General features: G+C 39.4%; 1 protein-coding gene across 3 annotated transcripts in view; it reads left to right on the top strand.

The window, feature by feature from the left end:
• The window catches only part of si:dkeyp-23e4.3 (rho GTPase-activating protein 7), a 191,065-nt gene that overhangs the window by 33,425 nt on the left and 132,414 nt on the right, over nucleotides 1–25,226 (top strand). The window contains exon 1 of one of the 3 annotated variants that reach the window (XM_059990534.1): nucleotides 17,765–17,786. The exons of the other annotated variants lie outside the window; for them this stretch is intronic. Within the exon in view, the coding sequence (XP_059846517.1) occupies nucleotides 17,780–17,786 (7 nt within the window). The 5' untranslated portion in view covers nucleotides 17,765–17,779. Of the gene's footprint in view, nucleotides 1–17,764; nucleotides 17,787–25,226 lie in introns of those variants that run through there. 3 annotated transcript variants of the gene reach the window in all.

Below are 25,226 nucleotides of genomic sequence, written 5' to 3'. Positions count from 1 at the left end.
GATATGCAGGTAGACTGGAAAATCAGGTTGGTGCTTGATCCTAAGTGAGGGAGTGTGTAGAACGTTTACAAGATGGCTTTTTAGTGCAGCTTGTAGTTGAACCCATCTGGGGAAAGGCAATCCTGGATTGGATGTTGTGTAATAAACCAATTTTGATTAAGGATCTTAAGGTAAAGGAATCCTTAAGAGACAGGGATCATAATATAATACAATTCACCCTGCAGTTTGAGAAGGAGAAGCTGAAGTCAGATGTATTGGTATTATGGTCACCTCACTCTAAGAAGAGAAGAAGGCAGAAGAAAGGAAATTATAGTTTGGTTATTCTGACATCATGCTAGTCTATTCAACCCCCCCAAAAATAGTTCTAGGCAAAAATCAATTTCAGAATCGGAGTTGGGTTTATTTGCAACACACAAAACGCTGGAAGAATTCAGCAAGTCAGGCAGCATCCATGGAAATCAGTAAACAGTCAATATTTCACGCTGAGACCCTTCTTTAGGACTGAGAAGGAAGGGGGAAGATGCCAGAGTAATAAGGTGAGAGAAGAAGGGTAGCTAGAAGGTGATACAGTTTATTCTCACTGTTTTACATGAAATTTCTTGTTTTGTGGCAGCAGTGCGGTGCAAAGACATAACATTACCAAAAATTGCAAACAGTCCAAGTAATGGGAATAATGAGCTAGCATCCATGGGCTGTTCAGAAATCTGATAATGGAAGGAAAGAAGCTTTCCTTATTCTTTGGGTGTGTGTCTTCAGGCTTCTGTATCTCCTCCCTGATTGTAGCAATGAGAGGAAGGCACACCCTGGATGGTGAGAGTCCTTAACGGTGGATGCCGCATTCCTGAGGCACAGCCTCTTGAAAATATCCTTGACGGTGGGATTATTGTGCCAATGATGGAGCTGGCTGAGTCTGCAACTCTTAACAGCCTCTTGCAATCCTGTGCACTGGAGCTACTGTGCAAGTCTGTGATGCAACCAATCAGAATGTTCTCCACTGTACCTCTATAGAAATTTGCAAGAGTATTGAATGACATACTAAATCTCCTCAAACACCTAACAAAGTAGAGACACTGGTGTGGCACCTTCATGATTGTGTTCAACCCAGGATAGATCCCGGGAGATATTGACATCTAGGAACTTAAAGCTGCTCTCCCTTTCCACTATTCACCCCTCAATGAGCACTGGCGTATGTTCTCCTGACTTCTTGTTCCTTGAGTCAAATCCTTGGCCTTGCTGATGTTGAGTGTGAGGTTGAATTGCCTTGTCATCTGCAAATTTATAAATGGCATTTGAGCTATGCTCAGCCACACATTCATGAATGCAGAGAAGTGGAACAGTGGACCAAGCATGCATCCTTCAGGTGTGTTTAAAGTTCTACCAGAACTTTAAAGAATATTGAAAAGTATTAAGTGTGGAGAGAGAGGCACCTAACTAATGGCAGACACTCCTAAATGTTGAATGTGGAAATAGGATTAAGACTTTTGGTGCTCGTTTTATTTTAGGAATTTCCAGGGCAGCAACAATCTTTTAAAAAGTGTGCTTTGAGGAAAAATGGGTGAAGCTAAAATCAATCTGCAGATGTTTTAATGTTGGAGCCATTTTCTGAAATGCTTTTCCCAAATGAGCTTTAGGCATGCTGCTAGAAGTATGTGAAAAATGTGAGAGCTCTTGTCCTGGGCCAACAGAAATTTACCACTACTGCACACCATTGGAGGGGCTGTTTCGAAGATAGTTACAACAAATTTCCTCAAGAGAGGGAGGAGGAAACTTTCAGCAATGGAAGTGCCTCTGGAGACAAGCATTTAGTGTATTTCATAAATGTTGTTGGAAGTTGAGAGGGAACCACCCATGGTGGGAAACGGATGTTTGCTTGCTTTTTTGTTCTATTATCTTTTATATTTAATTTAATGGTGTGAGTTTCATTTCTGTAGCGCTAGCTGTTAATAGGTGGCAGCGGATTTCCAAATGGGCGTACATAGACTTTCTACTGAATCTTGTCCCGCTACATAGACTCCATTATAATTATCTGCAGTAGAAGTCAATGTAGGATGTCTTTAAGAAAGTTAGCACACTTTGAAGTAATATTATGCTAAGTTACAGTTACACTACATCTTCCCTCCACCCACATTGTCAAATTTCTGCTTGCACTTTTTTTTCCTCTTTTGTCTCAATCACCACCTGACTTTTCTCCAAACCTTCTGACTCTGCATTGCCCTCATTCCCCTTCTCATTTATTTTTCCACACATAGTTCCACACATAGTCACCTGTTTTCTCTTCCCATTATCCATCTCCCCCCACCCCCGGCACACCATTATCCAGCCATGAGGGAAATGTTTGCTGTTTGTTTGATGCTGCCTGAAGAACATCAAAGTCTCATGAGATTTTGGTTGGCTGATCAATTCTGGCTAAAGATGGCCAAACAGCACCTCCCCTACTCTTCAAAATCCCATTAATCCAAATTGGAAGGAAATGGCAAACTAATGTTCATGTCCTTTTGTATGCCAGCTTTAAAAACCAGACTATATTTTCAGCTGTTGGACAAAGCCAGCACCAGACTCCTGCAGTAGGCACTTTTGACCAAGCTGTTTCACAGCAACAATTGCCAAGGAGCAGAAGTTTCAAAAATGTAATTAAAGCATCTTCAGGAAAACACAACACATTTGCCAATTGTTTAGGAAACCAGGCAGATAACTGAACCAATCAGGGAAGTGCCCTATGGAGAAAGCAAAAACTTTTTTTTTTTGTTTGAAGCATGCAAAAGCCCAAGAAAAATGAAAGGAGGATTGGTCCAATTTTTGTACTACTCAACTCCTTTAGCTCCTCTTGTCCCATGAAGGGCAGGATCAGCAAGCCCTACATTGGCCTCATCAGCCACTTCAGCATAGACAGACCTGGAGCAGAAGTAGGTCAAGGGACTGCTTAGTGACAAGATGTTTTTGTATATTCAATGTATAAAATAAATAAATCAAAATATTTGTAGTTCCTCCACTCCAAAAACGAATAAAGCATTGACTAGGCCATTTTACAGAACAATCATGAGGTGAAATTTCTGGACCCAATGCATAATATCCTAAATCTGCAATGAGCAAGTAAAAGGGAACTGTAGCTCAAAGTTGGAGGATGTAAACCATTGCAGGCATGAATATGAAAAAGTGAAGAAAATTTGCATCTTACTTCTCAATGTTTCTTTTTCAACTTTGTAGCAGGACAATGTATGGGACAACACCCCATTACACTACCATACAATTCATTTTCCAATGCATGAAGTTATGGATGTGTACATGTGCATGCTTGTTCAATACCTTCAAGAATATACGTTCATGTCTATCTAGGAGTTGACAATTGGAATCTCTGCAAATATCCTGCTTTTGAAACACAACTTCCCCATACTGTAAACACTGCCTGATGATTCAGGATATGGATCCCATCATTATAAAACACCAGCAATTTCCTTCCGTTCTAAAAATATACGCTGATGAGATATTATTATTGATTTGTTTGTTTATCACAACTTTGTTTAGCTTGCTAGCCATTTTCTTTGATCAGCAATGAGGTGGTTCTGGACTGGAGTTAATCTTGCCCCTTGGAAATCACTATCAGCCTTAAAACTCTTTGAGCTGTCTGTACACTTTCAAATACAGTCCCTGGGACATCTTTTTCTTTTAATTGCTCATCATTGGCTTTCATCAGCTTAGAGCATCAGAATTCCAATCATCTACACCTGCTGAAAACCTTGTTTTTTGACAAAACTTTTTAATTTATCTGCCCCAGTCTTTGTCTTGATAAATTATTGTGAATTTTTGTGCCTTCTAGAACATCTTGAAGCATGTACTATATTAAAGGCACAGTATGAATGCCAAAATCCATAAATTGTAAACGATTCCAATTACCTGCTGAAGATGTTAGTAACATTCATAGTTCTAACACCCAAGTCAAAAATGTTGATACTACAAATTTGGGACTAGGTTTAACTAGGGTGAGATGAAGAGAAAATCTGAACTTCATTTTCATAAACTATATTGGTTCTGTTTTATAGTATCTGAATGTGACCTAATATGTGTATTTGCTTGTATGAAAGGATGAAGTAGCCCAAAAATGAATATTCTTCCAAAAGGTTGAAGATGAGTTTACAGCAGTAGTCAGATGCTCCTTCACTCTTGCTGTTGCAAGAAGATACAACACTGTATATCATTGCTTCCATCTGTATTCCAAACCCTGTTTCCCATCTGCCCATGTTCGCTGCCCAACCCTGAACCTGCCTCAGTAGCTGTATCATTCAGGCTCAAAATGAAAGTGTTGAAAAGTGTCATGAAAACCATCCTTGACCCAACTCATTCATGCCCACCAGGATCCTTACCTGAGTTAGTTGGGGAGTACTTTGGCCATCTTGGGGGGGGGGGGGTAGTCAATGTAATATGAAATGCCATTCAAGTGTCTCAAGGAAAAAAAATTAAGCCTACTCTACAAAAAAAAACTTTCTAATTTGCATTTGTTAAAAGACTACAAGTTCCATTCAAAGCCTCTTAAGCAGTATTGATAGAAGGAATTAAGATTTGAAGCAACACGTACAACACGCTGGAGAAACTCAGCAGGTCGGGTAGCATCTGTGGAAATGAGCAGTCAATGTTTCAGGCCAAAACCCTTCATCAGGACTGAAGAGGGAGGGGGCAGGGGCCCTATAAAGAAGGTTGGGGGGGGGGTGGGAAGGAGAAGGCTGGGAGGTGACAGGTGAAAACCAATCAGAGGAAGGATCAAGGTGTGGGGGAGGGGAAGCAGGGAGAGGATAGGCAGGAGAGGTGAAGGAGGAATGTAAGGGGAAAGCACTATGGGTAGTAGTAGAAGGCAGAATCATGAGAGAGGTGATAGGCAGCTGGAGGAGGAGGCAGAGTGAAACTGGGATGGGGGAAGGGAGGGGGAGGGAATTACCAGAAATTGGAGAATTCAATGTTCATGTCAAGGGACTGGAGACTACCCAGGCAGTATATGAGGGTGTTAATGAGCTTAATGAAGATATTGAAGTATACAAAATAAAAGCTGTGAAAACTGACAAGAGTAGGACAAAGCCAGCTCCACAGGATAATCAAAAGGAAGTTAACTGCAACAGATGTGGTTATAAACATGGATACAGAAAATGTCCAGCCTTAGGTAAGACATGCAAATTATGCAGAAAGAAAAATCACTTTGCAAAGATGTGCAAATCACAGGAGCAAACAAGGAAAATGCATGCTGTGGAACAGAGTGAGTGCAACGGTGACATGTTCATTGGAACAATTGAAGTGGAACAGGAGGTATGCATCAAGAATATTGATAATGCAGAGATACTTCATAGTTCGCACGCCGGATGGAAGAGTCTACAGGAGGAACAGGAAGCATCTGCTGAAGACAAGTTTAGGGCCCTGAATGGTGGTAAGAGAGGAGGTGTAGGGACAGATGTAGCACTTACGCTTGCAGGGATAAGTACCAGGTGGGAGATCTGTGGGGAGGGACGTGTGGACCAGGCAGTCGCAGAGGGAATGATCCCTGCAAAAAGCTGAGGGGGTGGAGAAGGAAAGATGTGCTTAGTGGTGGGGTCCTGTTGAAGGTGGCGAAAGTGCGGAGGATAATATGCTGGATCCGGAGGCTGGTGGGGTGGTAGGTGAGGACAAGGGGAACACTGTCCCTGTTGTGGTGACAGGAGGATGGGGTGAGGGCTGAAGTGTGGGAAATGGAGGAGCTGCGGGTGAGGGCATCATTGATGACGGCAGAAGGGAAACCACTTTCCTTAAAGAAAGAGGACATTTGAGATGTTCTGGAATGGAAAGCCTCATCCTGGGAGCGGATGTGGCAGAGACAGAGGAACTTCGGCCGGGTGGGAAGATGTACAGTCAAGATAGTAATGAGAGTCGGTGGGTTTCTCCAGCTGAGTTTCTCCAGCATGTTGTATGTGTTTTTTCTGCAGTGTACTTTCGTGTTTAAGATATTTTAAACCTGATTTACAGTTAAATAGATTCCAAGTTGAAATTTATGCTTAATTTGAAATCCTAATCTGTGATAAAATGCTTTGATATTTAACTTGCCGCTTAGAAATTGTAAAACGCCACTCTTCTGTGGGAAAATCCTGATCAAGGGGTTGCAGTTGAAAGATGAGGATGGATCATTTAAAATTGAGTGCTGTAGAGATTTCTTTACTGAGTGAGTGTATCTCGGGAATTCTCTGCCCTGATGGTGGTGGAGCCAGGTCATTGGATCTGTGTAAAGTGAAGCTTGAGGAATTGAGGGCTATCACGAACTAGCACAGAGGAGGAATTGAGGCCACCGTAGATCAGTCATGATCATAAATGATAGGACGAGCCTGAGGGGCCTGGAGGTTGATCCTTTCCTGATCTAAATGTTCAATTTTTTTTCTTTGATTTTCAAAGTAGTTTACCAAATGCTGACAGTTTGGAATGGTTCATCCATATCCACAAAATTCCCAGGAACTGCAGAAACAAAAAAAAAACAAGAATGTAAACAAATGCTTATTGTTGCAGGTCAAATGTTCATTTATTTTATTAGGTCTTTACAAATGCATGATCTGTAATAATTCAGACAAATAAAACTCAAAGTCATTTTTGTAGACAAGTACAGGAAAAAAAAGTATTTATTACAGCTTTAAAAGTTGTCTTTTAACTTCCGTAATAAAGGTTTTTAATGGACTCTCATTTAAAACCTCATTATGTTTTATGCAGTATTTTTCTCCCCTAATTCTGTTAATATGGGAAAGGTTGATCTAAACTCTTGATGGAACTTCCCATTTTATGGGTTTGGTACAACAAACGTTCTCCTATATCCAGTTATGGCCATTGAAGGACACTACCTGATAAAAGAGTAAAATGTCTTTTTCATGTACACTTGTACAATAGCTGATTCTAGTGGACTGGTTTGTCTATACTTTTATCATAAGTTATTTGCATGAACTTTCAGAAGGAATGAAAGTTATACCTGGTATGTACAGTACAGATAAGGAGCATCTATCCTACTACATGCCTCTATTTTGGATTTGTTTTATAACTGAACAAATATGAAGTATTTTTAATGCAAAATTTAATTCAGTTATACATTTTGGAGAGGTGGGGGTGGAGGCAAGGGCTAAAAGTTTACACTTTTGGCCCATCTCTACCTCAGAAGGTAATGCTGAGTTCCCATCTTGAAATAATGCAAAAATTATAGACATTAGACAGTAGGTGCAGGAGTAGGCCATTCTGCCCTTCTAGCCAGCACCACCATTCACTGTGATCATGGCTAATCATACACAATCAGTACCCCGTTCCTGCCCTCTCCCCATATCCCTTGACCCCGCTATCTATAAGAGCTCTGGGGAATTCTGGGGAAGGTATTCTTATGATGCTGTGGCTAGGAACTCCGACCATTTAAATTCAGCAAAGAATATAATCCTGCTTAGCCCTCCGATCAGGGTCATGTGAAACCATGGGTGCTGATGGTGGATGGTTGTAAGAGCAGCTGGTGCACATCACAAGTCCTGGTTATGTGACCAGTGCCGCCAGGTAGACAATCTCTGAAGAGTATTGATAATGGTGGGATCATCTGTCTCGTAAAGCCACTGCCCAGAAGAAGGCAATGACAAAACACTTCTGTAGAAAAATTTACCAAGAACAATCATGGTCACAGGGGGGTGAGAACAATGAGGGTAGTGGTGTGAGGCTGGGGGGCCTTCCTAAGGGGCAATGATCCCACGCTACTTCTCAGATTTAAAGTTAGATGGAAGACCATGATCCCCCATGTCATATGACACAGCAGATAATGATAAAGAATGAATGCATTACATGACTTGGAAAAGAATCTGTGATCAGTCATGTTACCATACATCTAAAAGCTCTTGTGTTCCTTGAATGTAAAGGTAATAAGTTAGGGAGATGTTGTTCAAGCAATGGCAGGATATTTTGTATGTGGCGCACACTGCCATCATTGTGGTAGAAGGACTGAATGATTTTAGGGTGTCAGATGGGAAGCTGATTAGGCAGGCTGCTTTTCCCTGGATGGAGGATAAGTTGAAGGATGATTGCTGAACTGCACTCATTCTTACACATGATGAGTATTCCATCGCACCATTGGCTTGTGCTTTGCAGATGGTGAAACAATTTCTGTAGTTAAAGATTGGAACATTTCCTAATAAAAGTAAATGTAATAATATGACTTCAACTGAAAGTGGCTTCCCAGTCTATTTTGTAAGGTAAGCTAAAGACATTACGAAAACAATTTTTTTTCTTTCATTTGTTCTGAAGGATTGCATTTTCATGAGGTTAAGAGACCCTTGTATCCAGTTCTGTTGAAAGCAAATGTAGCAAGAATCTGCTCTATAAAAGGAAGAGCTTGTTGATTAGAATGAAATTGTGGTTACTGGATATTGCACTAGAAAGATGTCTGTAAAATTACAATCAATATAATTCGATGCTATAGTTAAAGACATTGGCATTTTTCTACTCATTAGATGATTTGAGATAAAATAACAAGCAATCCTTTTCAATCCATGAGGTCTGTGCTGATCATCAGATATCTATTTCTATTTGAATCCTCTCCACAACTCCTCTACACATCCCCCTTCATCCTCAGATTCTCTAGCACTTGACACAGTTTAGAGTGACCAGTTAAAATACCAATCTGCATGATTTTGGGATGCAGGAGGAAACCAAAACACCCAGTGAGAAACCGGTGTTGTCACTGGGAGAATGAGTAACCTCCATACAAACTGCACCTTGGGTCAGGATTGAACCTGGGTTCTTCAGGCTATCAGGCAGCAGCTATTACTATCTGTGATGCTGACTCTGACTTTGTTATCTCTAAATCCATAGTGCATATAATTAGGCTGATACTATTTTGACTTTTTTATGCAAATATTTGTGCAATCAAGCTTTGGGTCATACAATCAAATACAGGTTGAGTACCTCTGATCCAAAATTCTCGGGGTCAGAAGTGTTTTGGATTTGGGAATATATAATAAGATAACTTGGGAGCCATAACTTCCAAATCTAAATTTGTGTACTACAAGTAAGCAGCCTTTGTCTTGCACTTGTTCATCATACTTGGGTACTTAACAGTAACATACCATTAATATAATGTGTGCAGGGTAACAAAAGCAACATCACAGCATCGGGAGAATACCAGAGTCAGCTGTTGAACAATAATGAACAATGGCAGGCTTTCAGTCTCTACTTAAAAGGCCATGTTTTGATTACAAAATCACAGTACATGGTACTTGTATTTTACTTTTCGGTTTTATGTAAGGTGTAGTAGCCAAGCCAAACTAAAACGATTGTCCCCACCAGCAACACTATGGATTTGTTGTAGTTTCACGGCTCACCCTCACTCCTGTAACGATTGCTCCAAAAGTCGAGGATCTGCATTCTGATGCTTGATGGGCAATTAGCCAACGTACAACCCTGAAGCGATGAAACGTAAGTGCATCCAAGTGTAAGCTGAGCATTACTGAGTGGTCAGCAAAGATACAACCTCCGTCAGTCCCCAGTTACTAAAAACCGCAATGAACAAAGCGTGATGATGTAACTTATTCCCTTGGCTTTTACCACGTTCCCCACTCGGGTGACTTGCTACCACAATAAAAGAGCAACACAGTATATAATAAAGAGAGAGAACAGATGCATTGCTCCTACATTCTAGCCCCCTAATTATTATACCAGAATAATTACAACTGCATTCTACCAAGACGCAGTAGACGTGAAATCACAACATTTACACAAATGTTCTCTTTTGATAAGAAGTCTGTCCTGGATTGTGATCTTCTTCTGACAAACCAGGTTGTTCCTCTTGACTGCACTTGTGAAAATCTGTCTTGAACTGCTGCTGCCAAAGCTCATCCAAGCACAAAACTGAAATCCTTTTCACTGTCAGCCCTGGCTGTGCATTGTCTCTTCCATCACCATGGTCTCCTTTCAATGGTCCATTCATAATCCAACCCAGCACTGGTTCCAATTGCATAGAGTCCATCATTAACTCTGCAAGTCACTTGCAAGGGCTCCCTAGCGGCAGGTCAATTTCTGGCAAATGAATAAGCTTCAGGTGAGACCATTCCTGAAGATCTCTCTGATGAGGAATGGTCCCTTTGTGAACGGATGTTCATTCTTGCCTATAGAAGTTAGGCAGTTCACTATAGTTTACACTATCTAAGCCAGCCAACTCCAATCCTGAAACGACATAGCTACTCACAAACTTCTCTTGACTCATGGTATGTAAGAGAATGCATGTTCCTTGTTCAGTCAGGCTGAGCTTGTTCATGAGGCCCACTGAACAGAACACTGCAGTACTTCCTTGACCTTGGGAAGCATAAGTAACAACTGTTTTGTTACCCTTCTTACATTTCACCTGAACTGAAGTTATTGTGCGGAGTATTTGCAATCATCATCACCAGCCTCTGTAAGGTCATTAGATACCAAGGCGGTACTCGTTGCTGAGTTTGATTCACTCACAGCTTCTTTCGAATCTGCACTTCTTGCATCAGCTCTGGGCTTGGTTTTAGCTTCACTTTCCACAGTAGTGGCAAAGCTGCTTCCTTTAGTTTGAGAATGAATGTCTGACCCAGTTTTGTTCACACCTTTACTTGCTGTCAGTGATGTAGCATTCCACTTCTTTCCAAGCACTGGGTGTGCAGCAATCCTTGCCTGTCTTTCAATAGGATTAACAGTGAAAGTAAACTTAACAGTTGCCCCTTTCTTGCAGTTCATAGGCTGCAAACTCCATTTTTCCCAATGTTTATCAGGCAATTTGTTTATAACAATCCTCATATGAACAGACATGTCCAACTTGAGCACGTCCTGCATATCCTCCATGGTGTTGCAACAGCCTCTTTCATTTAAAAAAAAGACTGTAATTTTGAAGAGATTTTCATGTCTTTTGATCTGATGTGTGGCCAAGAAAGGGCCTTTTCCATGCAGGCAGTAGCAATTTTGTGCTCATTACCAAAATGTTCCTGTAGTAAAGTTCTCTAGGGTAACCTTCAGTAAAGTGTTCGAGAAAATAGAGACAATCACCATAATTATTTACCTTTCCTTCAACACTACTCTTGAAGGCCCTCATAAATGAATGACCCTACAATGGATTGCCATCAAAAATTAGAATCTCTATTTTTTGGCAGAGGTGCAAAGCATTGTTGCATCACTACGCTTGTTATTTTCTTTCACATCCTCATGCCCTCTAGGCCAGCATTTAGACCTTTATCATCTGAAACACAAGTGTCACCGCACTGTAAATTAATGTCCTCAGAAACACCTTCTGCTATTGGATATGTCATGTCAATGAGCGCCTCATTGATGCAGGTTGAGAGTAAACACCCTGAACTACTCCTTGGGGTTCAAATTTGTAGCTCATAGACATTTGTTTCTCAAGTGTATCCACATTGACAACGAGTATGCTGGATTTTCTTTGTTCCATGTCAACACAGGAACTCTCATCATGTATGTCAATGATTTGGATGATGGAATTGATGGCTTTGGGGCCAAGTTTGCAGACGGTGCAAAGATGGGTGGAGAGACAGGTAGTGTTAAGGAGGCAGAGAGGCTACAGAAGGACTTGGACAAATTGGGATAATGGGCAAAGAAGTGGCAGATGGAATAAAGTATTGGGATGTGTTTAGTCGTGCACTTTGTGATAGAAGAAATAAAAATAAAGACTATTTTCTAAATGGAGAGAAAATTCAAAAATTCTGAGTGGCAAAGGAACTTGGGAGTCCTCGTGCAGGATTCCCTGCAGGTTAACTTGCAGGTTGAGTCATTGGTGAGGAAGGCAAGTATAATGTTAGCATCCATTCTGGAGTATTGTGAGCAGTTTGAGCACCTTATCTAAGAGAGGATGTGCTTACATTGGAGAGGGTTCAAAGAAGACTGGGATTCTGGGATTGAGAAGTCTTATCATATGAGGAGTGTTTGATGGCCCTGGGCCTGTACTCACTGGAATTCAGAAGGGAAGGATCTCATTGAAGCCAATCAAATGTTGAAGGCCTCAATACAGTAGATTTGGAGAGGATGTTTCCAACGGTGCGAGTGTCTAAGATCGGAGGACACAGCCTCCGAATACAGAGATGTCCATTTTGAACAGAGACAAGGAGGAATTTCTTTAGCCAGAGAGTGGTGAATCTGTGGAATTCTTTGCCACAGGTGGCAGTGGAGGCCAAGTGATTGGGAATATTTAAATCAGAAGTTGATGGATTCTTGATTAGTCAGGGCATGAAGGGATACTGGGAGAAGGCAGGAGATTGAGGCTAAGGAAGAAAATGGATCAGCCATGATGAATTAGCAGAGTAAACTCGATGGGCCAAATGGACTAATTCTGAGCCTATATCCTATAACTGCTCTGCTGGAGCATATTTAGCATCATGGCACTTGAGGACCTTAGCAGTTTAACTTTGGTCATCTTGGCTGCAATTTCTTCCTGCAATTTAAGCTGCTCCTTTCTCTGAAGTAGTTTGTTATCTCTTCAAAGCTGCTCTGCCTGTTCTTCCAAGCTGTTGCTCATCTCTCCAAACCAGATCCATTTGTTCATCCAATTATTGAAATATCAACTCAACAATTGAGTAAAATGGAGTTTATCCCTCAATATTTGTTGTCTTGCAGTTAACTAAACTAAATCAACCTCCATTCTAATGTGTCCCAATTAAGTGTCAGACACGTAGGACATTGTGCTAGCAACAGAACAAACTGCACACATGTTAGATGCTCAGCTTTATACATAGTCACAGCCTATTCTGTGGATTTATAGATACAGTGGCATGCAAAAGTTTGGGCACTCCTGGTCAAAATTTCTGTTACTATGAGTAGAAGATGAACTGACCTCCAAAAGTCATAAAGTTAAAGATGAAACATTCTTTTCAACATTTTAAGCAAGATTAGTGTATTATTTTTGTTTTGTACAATTTTAGAGTGAAAAAAAATGAAAGGAGCACCATGCAAAAGTTTGGGCACCCCAAGAGATTTGAGCTCCCTGATAACTTTTACCAAGGTCTCAGGCCTTAATTAGCTTGTTAGGACTATGGCTTGTTCACAGTCATCATTAGGAAATGCCAGGTGATGCACATTTCAAAGCTTTAAAAATACCCTGACTCCTCAAACCTTGTCCCAACAATCAGCAGCCATGGGCTCCTCTAAGCAGCAGCTTAGCACTCTGAAAATTAAAATAAATGATGCCCACAAAGCAGGAGAAGGCTATAAGAAGATAGCAAACTATTTTCAGGTAGTCATTTCCTCAGTTCATAATGTAATTAAGAAATGGCAGTTAATAGGAACACTGGAGGTCTGGAAGACCAGGAAAACTTTCTGAGAGAACTGCTCGTAGGATTGCTAGAAAGGCAAATCAAAACCCCCATTTGACTGCAAAAGACCTTCAGGAAGATTTAGCAGACTCTGGAGTGGTGGTGCACTGTTCCACTGTGCAGCAACACCTGCACAAATATGACCTGCATGGAAGAGTCATCAGAAGAAAATCTTTCCTGTGTCCTCACTGCAAAATTCAGCTTCAGAAGTTTACAAAGGAACATCTAAACAAGCTTGATGCATTTTGGAAACAAGTCTTGTGGACTGATAAAGTTAAAATAGAACTTTCTGGCCACAATGAGCAAAGGTATGTTTGGAGATAAAAGGGTGCAGAATTTCATGAAAAGAACACCTCTCCAACTGTTAAGCATGGAGGTGGATCAATTTTGCTTTGGGCTTGTGTTGCAGCCAGTGACATGGAGAGCATTTCACTAGTAGAAGGAAGAATGAATTCAATTAAATACCAGCAAATTCAGGAAGCAAACATCAGATTGTCTGTTTTAAAAAAAAGCTGAAGGTGAAAAGAGCTTGGCTTCTACAGGATAATGATTCTAAACACACCTCAAAATCCACAATAGACTACCTCAAGAGGTGCAAGCTGAAGGTTTTGTCATGGCCCTCAGTCTCCTGACCTAAACATCAACGAAAATCTGTGGATAGACCTCAAAACAGCAGTGCTGTCAAGATGGCCCAAGAACCTCACAGAACTAGAAGTCTTTTGCAAGGAAGATGAGTGAAAATCCCCCAAACAAGAATTGAAAGACTCTTAGCTGGCTACAGAAAGCATTTACAAGCTGTGATACTTGCCAACGGGGTTGTTACTAAGTACTGACCATGCAGTGTGCCCAAACTTTCGCTTCGAGCCCTTTTCCTTTTTTGTTATTTTGAAACTGTAAAAGATGGAAATAAAGAAGTAATCTTGCTTAAAATATTAAAGAAATGTGTCATCTTTAACTTTATGCCTTTTGGAAATCAGGTTATCTTTTACTTGCTTAGCTATTCATAGTAACAGAAATTTTCACCAGGGTGCCCAAACTTTTGTATGCCACTGTATCTTCATTTCCTCCAGCAATCTGACCTTCAATATCACATGTTTATTCAATTTCTCTATTAGTTTCACTGCTTCTAGCTTGACTCATGTTATTTTCCAAGTGCCTGAACCAGACAAAACAACAGCAAATTCAATTCTGCATTTCAACAGAACTACTCAGGCAAACACCATTATACAGCTTTCAGTCCCCTATTGGACGGGCAGCACTGACCGTTCAAAACTGCATTTCAAGCCCAAACACATAGCATGAACCAACAAAAGGTAATTTCTTGCCACAAGCTGATCCAGGCTGTGGTGCTTCTAATTTGATGGACAGGGCCAAATGGTGATGTTCAGTTGATATTGTTTTTGCTGACAGAATGTAGCAGCCAAACCAAATCAAAACCAAAACAATTGCTGCTGCCAGTGGCCCTACAAATTTGTTGTACTTGCATGATGCACCCTCACCTCTGTAATGATTGCTCCAAAAGTCAAGGATCTGTATTCTGATCGTTGATTAGCAATTAGCAAATATACGATCTTGAAGTGATGAAACTTCAGTGTATCCAAGTCTAAGCTGAGCATAATTGAGCGGTCAACAAAAGATAGAACCTCCTTCAGTCCCCAGATACTACAAACTGCAATGAACATAGCATGAAGATGTAACTTATTCCCTTTGCTTTTACCACGTCCCCACTCAGGTGACTAGTTGCCATAATAAAAGAGCAACACAGCATACAGTACAGATAGAGAACAGATGCATTGCCTCTACATTCGGGATAAAAACAATCAGCATCATTGAGTTATTCTGGTGCTATATTTTTGTGATCAGTAGGTGCTATAAAAAATTAATGCTGTGTCTTAAGTGTTTGCAGCTAGCCTGCTGAATATTCACAATTACCGTCAATTTTCAGTTTTTGGAATAGATCTTTGCTTGTTTCATAGTCAGCGGCATATGCTCACTCCAATGCTGATGATGCACAATCCAGATCTTCATTTTTCACTTTATGCAGTGATTTTCTATTTTTTTAAGCTAAATTGTATTCATTACAAATGTGAGGTCACTTTTCAGAACCGTTTGTGGTATGCAGAGACCTGTGCATCACCTTGGAAGCTTCCCAGCATCTTGTGGAATTTTCCATTTGTGATGTCACTCAAAAAATTCAGATTTTGGAATTTTGGATAAGGGGTACTCAACCTGTGCAAGTCTTGAGATTGTTATTCGTTTGGTAGGCGAGAGATGCTCTTGAATCAACAGCATGCATTTGATAAATTTACTCCTGTCGTGTCTCTGCTTTCCACAAATTAACATGATATTTTCTCAACTATTAAGCTATAAATTTATATTCCACTATCAGACTGACTGAAGATTTATACAAACTTTCTTAGTTTCAAAGCCTATGAAAGCAGCTGTATACAAAGCAGAAAGTGTAAGTAGGTCTTGAGAAGAAGTAAACACCTTTGTTTTAGACTCAATTTGAATAACTGAAGACTAATAATTTCATTTCATCAAAAAATCCAGAATCTGACTAAATTATTTAAATACTGAACTCCAGGATAGTTTACTACCCAATGGTGTGGCACGTGGCCAAGTGGTTAAGCCATCAGTCTAATTATCTAGTGATCTGAAGGTCGCTAGTTCAAGCCTTGGCTGAGGCAATGTGTTGTGTCCTTGAGCAAGGCACTTAACAACACACTGCTCTGCAAAGACACCAGCGCCAAGCTGTATGGGTCCTAATGCCCTTCCCTTGGACAATATCGGTGGCGAGGAGAGGGGAGACTTGCAGCGTGGGCAACTGCTGGTCTTCCACAAAAAAACCCTTGCCCAGGACTCAGTCATCATCGAAAATCGATGGACAGCTGAAGAGAAAAAATGCCCTATGAGAGCCCTGTCTCACCTTATCCTTAAATATCTACAGTACTTCATGCCCCAGGAATAAATTAGACTAATTTACCATCTGTCTTTTTTTAATTTGCACTTTAAACTGTTGGCTGATTTGAAAACAGAAAATCCTGGAAATATTCAGAAGGTCAAAGAGCATCTGTGAAGAAGGAAACAGAGATAAAATTTTAAGTCACTGATCTTTAATCAGAACATTTTCCTGTGAAAAAAACTGTAGCCCCTGACAGCCTTGTATAGTATAATGAATACTGTTCAAGGCCACACTATAGAAATTTCCAGGAATATTAAATCATGAAATAAGAGTTCCACTTGTTTCAGCTCCTATTGGTTTTGCATTTTGATTGTGGTTGACTGACCAAACTGGTGAAGATGTTAATAGGGGGAAAACTTAAAATATTGACAAGCAGTCAAATAAAAAAAGAAAGAAGCAATTTTTGACATGCTGCTCCATTGCCACATTTATTGGCTTTCCATGATGTAGTTTATTGGATAGTGATTACAGTATTCTTTTATGATTGTTACGAGTTACCTAGGGCTTTTATATGTGACTTGTCCTTGGGCAAGATATGTGATGAATTTAAATACATTCTCTTAGAAATTTTAAGCAAGTCCAAACAGAACTTGATTGATCTTTTTATATTTCTTGGAAGGATTCCTGTCCCAGGGAGCCTGGTACCAAATAACAAATAAATTAAATGTACAGTTTGTAACTCAAGGCAAATTATAATTATTTCTAGGAATAATAAATCAAGAATTAATATTCCCTTCCTATTTGACAATATGCCACTTGTAATTATGAAACCCCAGTTTTGATATTTATATTCTGCGATAACACTCATCACACAATTGTTGTACTTCTCAATCATGGAACAATTAAATGCTTTGGGATTATGGGACTGTGGGAGGTGGCTATGTGAAAAAAAAATTCCAGTTTTTTATATTCTCCTTCCACTCTGGAAGAACTTGTAATTTAAATTGGCCCCTTCAAAATATAGCCAAAAATCTGAAACTGTTGGACAGGATTGTAGGTATAAGTTTACATTCCTGCTATTGTTAGGGATTGCATGTTTAATGTCTCTATGCCATTTGGCAATGAAGGTAGCAACATTATTAAGATCCATTATTTCTCAGAACAGAAGAGTTTGCAATGAATAATTTAGAGAGCCTGTCCTCTTAAGGAGGTTAGTGGAGTCAGCAGAGTGCTTGGCATTGACCCAATACTTTCCCTTCAAAGGAATGCAAAATCATCCACACTCCAGGAGCAACACAAAACTACATGTTGCCTCTGCATTCTTCTTCATTCCAGCAAACAAAAAGTTGAGTTTAATAACCAGAGACAAAGTGTGAATTCTCCATGGGTAACCCATGGTAAAATGAATAGTTGTGCATATCTAGCTTGCAGCATTTAAAGTTTAGTAATTTTTTTTTACATTTGAATGCAATAAAGTGTGTTTTGGAAATTTGTTGGCAGTTCCCAGCTTTGCAAAATTTGTTTCCATCACCTTCTGATATGGTCAAAAGAGAAGAATTAATAAGGAGATCCATACAGGATGGAAGGTGAATTAATTTTTTTTACTATTGGGGGATCAAAGTGTCTTTGGCTTATGAACTCCTGTGCATAATGGAAACCTACTTCCTTTCCACCAGCTGACAATACTCTTGCAGACAAGCAGTTAATGGAACTACAGATGAGTGACTTCATATGTTGTTGACTATGCTCTGAGAAGGTCACAATGCTATGTTGTGCTACAGAGTTACTTTCCAGCACCAAATGCCTTCTAACATTTTACTCTGCCAAGGGTCCCACCCTTTCATGATACATTTCAGCTGTGCTTTGATTGTTGGATTTTGTTTTCTGGATTGAGAGCAGTTGTGCAACTGTCGAATAGCACCAACTCTTTGAAAGTTGTATATACCTTGTGCCAGGTAATTTAAGAGCTCAAACTAAATTTATTATCAACATGTGTGACGACATGTACAACCCTGAGATTCATTTTTGTGTGGGCATAATCACTAAATTCATCAGAGTCAGTGAAAGACCATACCAACTTGGGCAGTGTGAAGATACAAAAAGATGGTCATAATAATAATAAATAAATAAGCAATAATTATTGAGAACCTGAGATGAAGAGTTCTAGAAAGTGAATCCATAGGTTGTGGGAACATCTCAATGATGGGGAAGGTGAAGTTGAGTGAGGTTGTCCCCTTTAGTTCAAGAGCCTGATGGTTGCGGGGTAAAAATTGTCCCTGATGTGGTGATGTGAGTCCTGGAGCTCCTGTACCACCTTCCTGATGGTAGCAGTGAGAAGAGAGCAGGTACTGGATGGTGGGGTCCCTGATGGTGGATGCTGCTTTCCTGTGACAGTGTTTTATGTAGATGTGCTCAGTAGTGAGAAGGGCTTTACCCATTTTCGACTGGGCCGTTTCCACTAATTTTTGTAGGATTTCTATTCAAGGGCGTTGGTGTTTACTTACCAGGCTATGAAGCATCCAGTCAATGTACTTTATGCAAAAATGTTGATTATTACACAAACAATAATAGCTCAGTATTTTTATTTTAACAGCTATTTCCTTCCGTTGTATCTATTTCCCAAAGTTCGACAACATCTTTCAAATCAATGAAGCTTGGCTAGTCTAATTCTCCAATATTAGCCATGAGTTTAAATCACTTTTAGTAATGGAGTTGGACCAGAGATATGCGGAGACATCCAATTATGTCACAGCATGAAAAATCCATAAGTTTCCATCCTGATCTCCACACTGTTCTGATATTCCTTTTATAACATGTAGTGTCGATTAGTTCAGTATATAATTATCAGAGGCTTCTGACCTTGTTCTAAACTGATAGCAAGGAAAATCAATTTGTTGCATTACATTACTGAAGCGTTTGACTAAGAAAATTTACTTGCTGCCTGTTATGCCGCCAGTGTATTCGGGGCTTCCTTTGTCAGGTCAGTAGCTTCCTCTCAGTTTTCACCACCGTCAGTCATGCAAGTTCCAGAGACTCGGGAATGCCATCACACTCCGATGTAGATGGATTATTCATTGCTGTTTCTGTAACAGTTTTGTTTTACCAATCACAGTTGTTAGGCCTGAGCTGAACCCCCGAACCTGGAGGACTGGTGGACCACTTAGCCTAGCATCTACCCTTTGACCTGTTTGTCATGGGTGACTCTACCAAAAGCCAAAGAGTAAAGCCCTGACTCCAGCCAACAAGGCACACTGGATCTTTGAGGCACACAAGTCTTCAAACCTTGCAACAACGTTGTGATTTTCTTGGAGGGACAAATAAAATGCAGATATCTTGTAGGTCTCCTCTTTGGGCATGGTGCATACATAGGACATGTGACTGAAGAGAGAAGCTGTTTTATTTGTGATATAACTTCCATTATATAGGAAGGCTGGAGAGTACTGTACCCATTACAGAACCCAGAAAGAGGAAATGGTCAAATGTCAGAGGGTTTTTTGACAGAGTAAATGAGAAGGCACTTGTTTACACTGACAAGATCATCAGCAACGAGTGAACACAGATTTAAGGCAATAAACCGATAGAGCCAGATGGTTCTTTTTACCCAGGCTGGATATTATCTCCAATACACTGTCTGAAAAGCAGATTAATTATCAACTATAGGATAAATCCTTGGAAAGTAAAAAGTTTGTAAGCTTATGAAGAAAAGGCAGGGGATTGGAAATAATTTCAAAGAGATGGCATGTGCATGATGAGATGGATGCAAATCTATGTCATAAAATCCCATTTTAAAAGCCACAGTGAGGTCAAGTAATTCAATAAAAGTATTCCTGAAAATACGTCAGAAATCTTGGACAGCATGTAATAATATCTGAATACCCGACACTATCATGTCAGGTTTTTATTTCCCACAACAGGCCTGATCAGTCTGAGTGGTTCCAACAATAGCTAACTATTATTTCCACCAAATGAAGTTGTTGTTCCAGCACAGACCAATAATTTGACTGAATGAAATTCCGAGAAATGTCTGAAAGACTGCCTTTTAAAGTGAGACATTTTAACTATGACCGATCCATGAAAACAAAATCCCAATAGGGGAGTATTTGCTTATGAGCTGACTAATATTTAAACTTTGCATTGTTACTAAAATATTAGATGATCATTATCAATGTTGCCTATTGTTTTGGATGATTGAATTCTAATTGGTTGCTATTTCCCTCATTACATCTATGGTATGACCATCTTAGTTTTGGCTGTACAATACAGAATTCTGCAATCCCTCCAGGATTCTTTAGTTCTTTGGCATGTTGCAATCTTGCAAAGTGGCTTAATTCCTTTCTGTTGATCAGATTCAAAGGTTGGGGAGTTGCAAGTTAAGATTCCTTGTTGATAATTTCTGTGTTGCTCCAATCTTCAGAAATGGCCTTGAATGTGGTTACTTTGGGGGAATAGCCACCAAAATTCTAGAGCAATAATTCAGCTTGAAACACACATAGCAGCTGAGAAATTTAAGTGATTAAGTAAATTAAGAATTAAGTCATTTTTAGATTTTTTTTTACAAGCTTTGTCATTATCTTTTCTGTCTGTTTCACTCATGTTCTTCAGGAAATATAATATACCATTGTTATGTTGACTGGCTGTTGTGACTCCAAATTGATGTGAATGACTCTGTACTTCATTGTGGTTTGAGTGAAATTAGAAATCTTTGAGATTTAAGGTGTCAAGTGTGGGTTCTCAAGATTTGGACTGCGGCTGTTGGCATTGTCAGAAGCAACCACATAGCCTGAACAAACTTTCACACAAAATGTTCAATTTGCTTTGGGAATGGAAAAAAAAATGCAGGAGAAATTTTATTAGTATTTCTTGCTGCATCAGAGAAACCAGAGAATCACAAATGTACACAAAGGTCTTGAAAGTTCTGAGATGTTTTGGTTTGTCAGCTGCCCCCCATGCTGGAATTTTAAGTGAAGAAATACTAAGCTTCCTTACCTCCTTCACCACTTGTGTTCTTGAATTTTTCTTGCTGAACGTGCCAGGCACAAGTTCAGATCTACCATTCATTTTAACATACAAGAACAGTGGCAGGCGATCTAGGTAAGTATTCGTTTACCCTTGTAATTGAGTTTATTGCAATTTTCTTTAAATTTGTTAAATGATATAGTTCCCACCTCCACACTACAGAAGGATATGGAAGCTTTGGAAAGGATGCACAGCAGGTTGCCTGTACTGGAGTTCACTAACTGTTGGACAAATTCGGATTGTTTTCTCTGGAGCGTTGGAAGATGCAAAGTGACTGTATGGAAGTATATTAAATTATGAAAACATTTTTTTATCCCAAGGTAGAAAATGTCAAATGCCAGAGGGCATAAATTTAAGGTGAGGGAGAAAGCTTAAAGGAGAGATTTGAAATATTCTCAAGTAGTGTTTATTGTACAGAGGTACTGGTGTATGGAATATGCTGCCAGCTGAGATGATTGAAGCAGACATGGAAACAATGTTTGAGCCATTAGAACAGACAGGGAGTAGTGGAATATTGACAACATGCAGGCAGATGGGTGCAGTTTACATTGGCATCATGGCTGCCACAAATATAATGGGCTGGTCCGTGCTGTACTATTTGTATCCTGCTGTTCTGACATTAATCACTGATTTTTTAATTAATTATTTTGGTTTATTGTGCCTAATTTTATTTTTAAATAAAGTATATTTTGTTCAATAAAAAAAATTTGTTCTATAGAAACATTCCAATTTTTGATAACTCTACTTTTGATCAGCTCATCCAGAAGGGGGGTGGAATTTGATTGGTGATTGTCAATTATTGTCAATGCTTGTACAGATTAGTTTTAATCAGGACCTCTCAGGTGGTACCATTCAGACCATGCAGAGGTAACTTGATAGTGGAAGCTGATGCCTGAGTATCAGTTAAAGCCCAAATTCAGTGTATGCAAGCTGCTTGCTGCTCCCAGAAGATTTAGGAACCTGATGTCAAAAGGCAGCAAATGAGATGTAAGAAATGAGGGGCAATGGGGAGGTTGGTTAATTTGAGGCAAGATCTTGAAAATGAGATGAAAAGCCTAAAATGCAAATAAAAATGTGCTGTTCACAATTACTTGGCTTAAAACCATTTCCTTTCTGTTTTACCTTTGCTACTTGATTAACTGCTGTAATTAAAGTTATTCTAAATATTTGAGAGTACACTAATCCTGACGACATGCATAAAGCTGTTTTCCTGCGTCTACAGTGTAATGTTTGAGCAAATCAAAATCCTCCTTTTCATTTGCCCATCAAAAAAGAAAATTAACTAGTCATTACACTTAGTTCCCATCAACAGAGGTTCATGTTGCATGCTCATTACAAGTCTATATTTTACCAAACTCCGCCTGCATCTTGCATTTTCTTCCTGCACAGGTGCTCTGGTGGTGGATTGAAATAGTTTTAACCAGCCAGTAGGCCTCAGATGGTGCACAAGTCCCTGATGGCTTCTGACAGCTCACATCATCAAGAACTTTTTCCAGGGTTCTGGAATCTAAGATTTTTGACAACTTAGTATAAAGTATCAATAAATTATAAGCTTTTTAATAACTTATGAGTGCAATATAGAAACTAATTCAAAATATGAATAGTGACAAGTGAAAGAAAAATGGAGGTCTATATTGGAGGGATGTGTTAGATTGGTCTCATAGTACATTAAAGGGTCAGCACAGCATCATTGGCCAAAGGGCCTGTACTGTGCTGTACTGTTCTATGTTAATATTTTTCAAAACAAAAACAAACAGCACACACATGCTGGAGGAACTCAGCAGGTCAGGCAGCATCTACGTAGAGAAATAAACAGTCAACATTTTGGGCCGAGGTCCTTTTATCGGGACAAAATTGTTTGTCTTTCAGTGATGGGCAGTGGCCACATTTTCAAAAAATAAATAGGGCTGTACTAAAGCATTTGCTATGGCTGGCATTAAACTATAGTCTTGGATAAGAGTATCCAGCTCTTGCCTCGAAGCACTACTGAGTGCCTCTGGGCTCTTCGGCAAATATAAGAACAACAGTAAATATATCCACAGCTGATCTCCAGAGCTGCACAGAAGTCTGTAATGCTCTACAGTGTGCTGGTGGTTCTCTGTGCAAAAGGCAACTTTCAGCATGATGCAGACTCGCATACATAAGATTTGAGAGGCTTTGGCAAGAAGGAATGATTCTTCATTGTGGGGGAATTGCAAACTAATGGTTAATGTTTAAAAATAAAGAACGCATTTAAAATGGGTAAAGTAAATTTTAGTTTTCTGAGGGGTGTGATTCTTTTGATCCTGAGGGCAATGGAAGCAAAGTTCTCAAAATTATTCAGCCATAAGTGGACAGATAACTGATGAGTGGTGGTGGTGGTGGTGGCAGTGAAAGAGTTAATAGGTAAAAATGGGAACACAGAACTGAGTTTACAGTGAGATCATAAATGATCTCATTAAACAGAAAACCAGACTCAAGGTGGCTTACTCCTGCCCTTAATCAATTCGTTCACAATCCAATCGAAAACTAATCTTCACAATACTTGGCTTTGTCGCAAATATAAGCTGGCCTTTGCTCTTGCCATACTTGTTTTAATGAAGATTATATTCAGTGGATATTCCAAAGTACCATCGTTCAATCAACAAAAGTAGTGAACACCATTCTGATGGACTGAGTGAACCCAACAGCATGAGAAAGCAAATCAATATAACAAAAACAAACTTCAGTGATTATGTCATTTGTGAACATGCTTCTGACACTGATCACAGGAGAGTGATCCTTTCCAGGAACCCCTTCTCATCCCTTTCTTGGCTGTTTGAAAACAATTTCAATTTTTCAAGTATATATGAAGTTGATAAACGTTTATTTTAGCAAAAGATCCATTTTTTCCAAAGCACTTTGTTTCAGATTAGACTTCTTACTTGACTGAATTCGGTGTCTTGTGACTCTTGTATAATTCAATAAAATTTCCAGCAAAATGAATTTTTAATCATAGATTTATAGCAATATCTATATTCTTTATCCAATAAAATTTAACTTGATAAACTTGAAAAGCAATATTTAAAGTATTTTTCTCAAACATATTAACATAATTTGCAGTTAACTTTCTAATTTGATTAATCCCATCCTGTTATGGTCTTGTTGAATTTAGCTGCTCTGTTTGCTTCTTGAAGAGTGAAATGGGAATGTAGATGATGAAAAAGACTTGCAAAGGATTGAGAGGACTATTGAGAGAACACTGGGGTCTTTTTTCCAGCCATCTGAGATATTTACCAGGAACACTGCATATACAGAGCCTTTAGCATTGGCAAGGATCCCTCCCACGAGTCCAAAAATTTCTTTAAACCCCTACCATTAGGAAGAAGGTATTGTAGCATTAAGACAAGGACTGTTCAGCTGGGAAGTAGCTTCTTCCCCCAGGCTGGGACACTACTGAACTTTCTGCCACCACCTAGGTCTCCCCACGTATGAAGCACCAGTAGCATTATGCTGTTTACTTTTCAACTTGAGTCATAAATGCAATGTATTATTTTATTAATATTGTAAATGTATTGTTTGATTAAGCATTCTTGGTTTATATAATTCATTATGGTTTATATGTAAGAAGTACGAGAATAGCTTATGTCATTACCTCACCACAGCATATGTGAGCACCTCACTAAAGAAAAACTAAGTAGAAATGTATTCCTGGGCTCCTATGGTTTTTTCCATTCAATTCATTTCTGGAGGTACAAAACGTATCAGTGGTGACAATTAAGTTTTGTAATAAACCCAAGACGACTACCTACATGTTGAAGTGCTACACATTTTTCTTCAGAATGGCAAGGGAGAGATTTGAGTTTTTTAAAAGACTGTGAAAATGGATGTAACTTACAGGATCATAAACAGTGAGCACTGGGTGATAATAAGTAAAGCAGAAATGGCTGACTACATTGGGAAGATAGGCATGTTCGATTGCACAACAGATAACTGGATGATGTACACTGAACAGATTGAGCAGTATTTTAAAGTAAATTAAATAGCCATTG

This window comes from Hypanus sabinus, chromosome 15, assembly GCF_030144855.1.
Source record: "Hypanus sabinus isolate sHypSab1 chromosome 15, sHypSab1.hap1, whole genome shotgun sequence".
NCBI lineage: Eukaryota > Metazoa > Chordata > Chondrichthyes > Myliobatiformes > Dasyatidae > Hypanus > Hypanus sabinus.
Note: the sequence above shows the minus strand (reverse complement) of the source record. Positions and strands in the feature narration are given on the sequence as shown.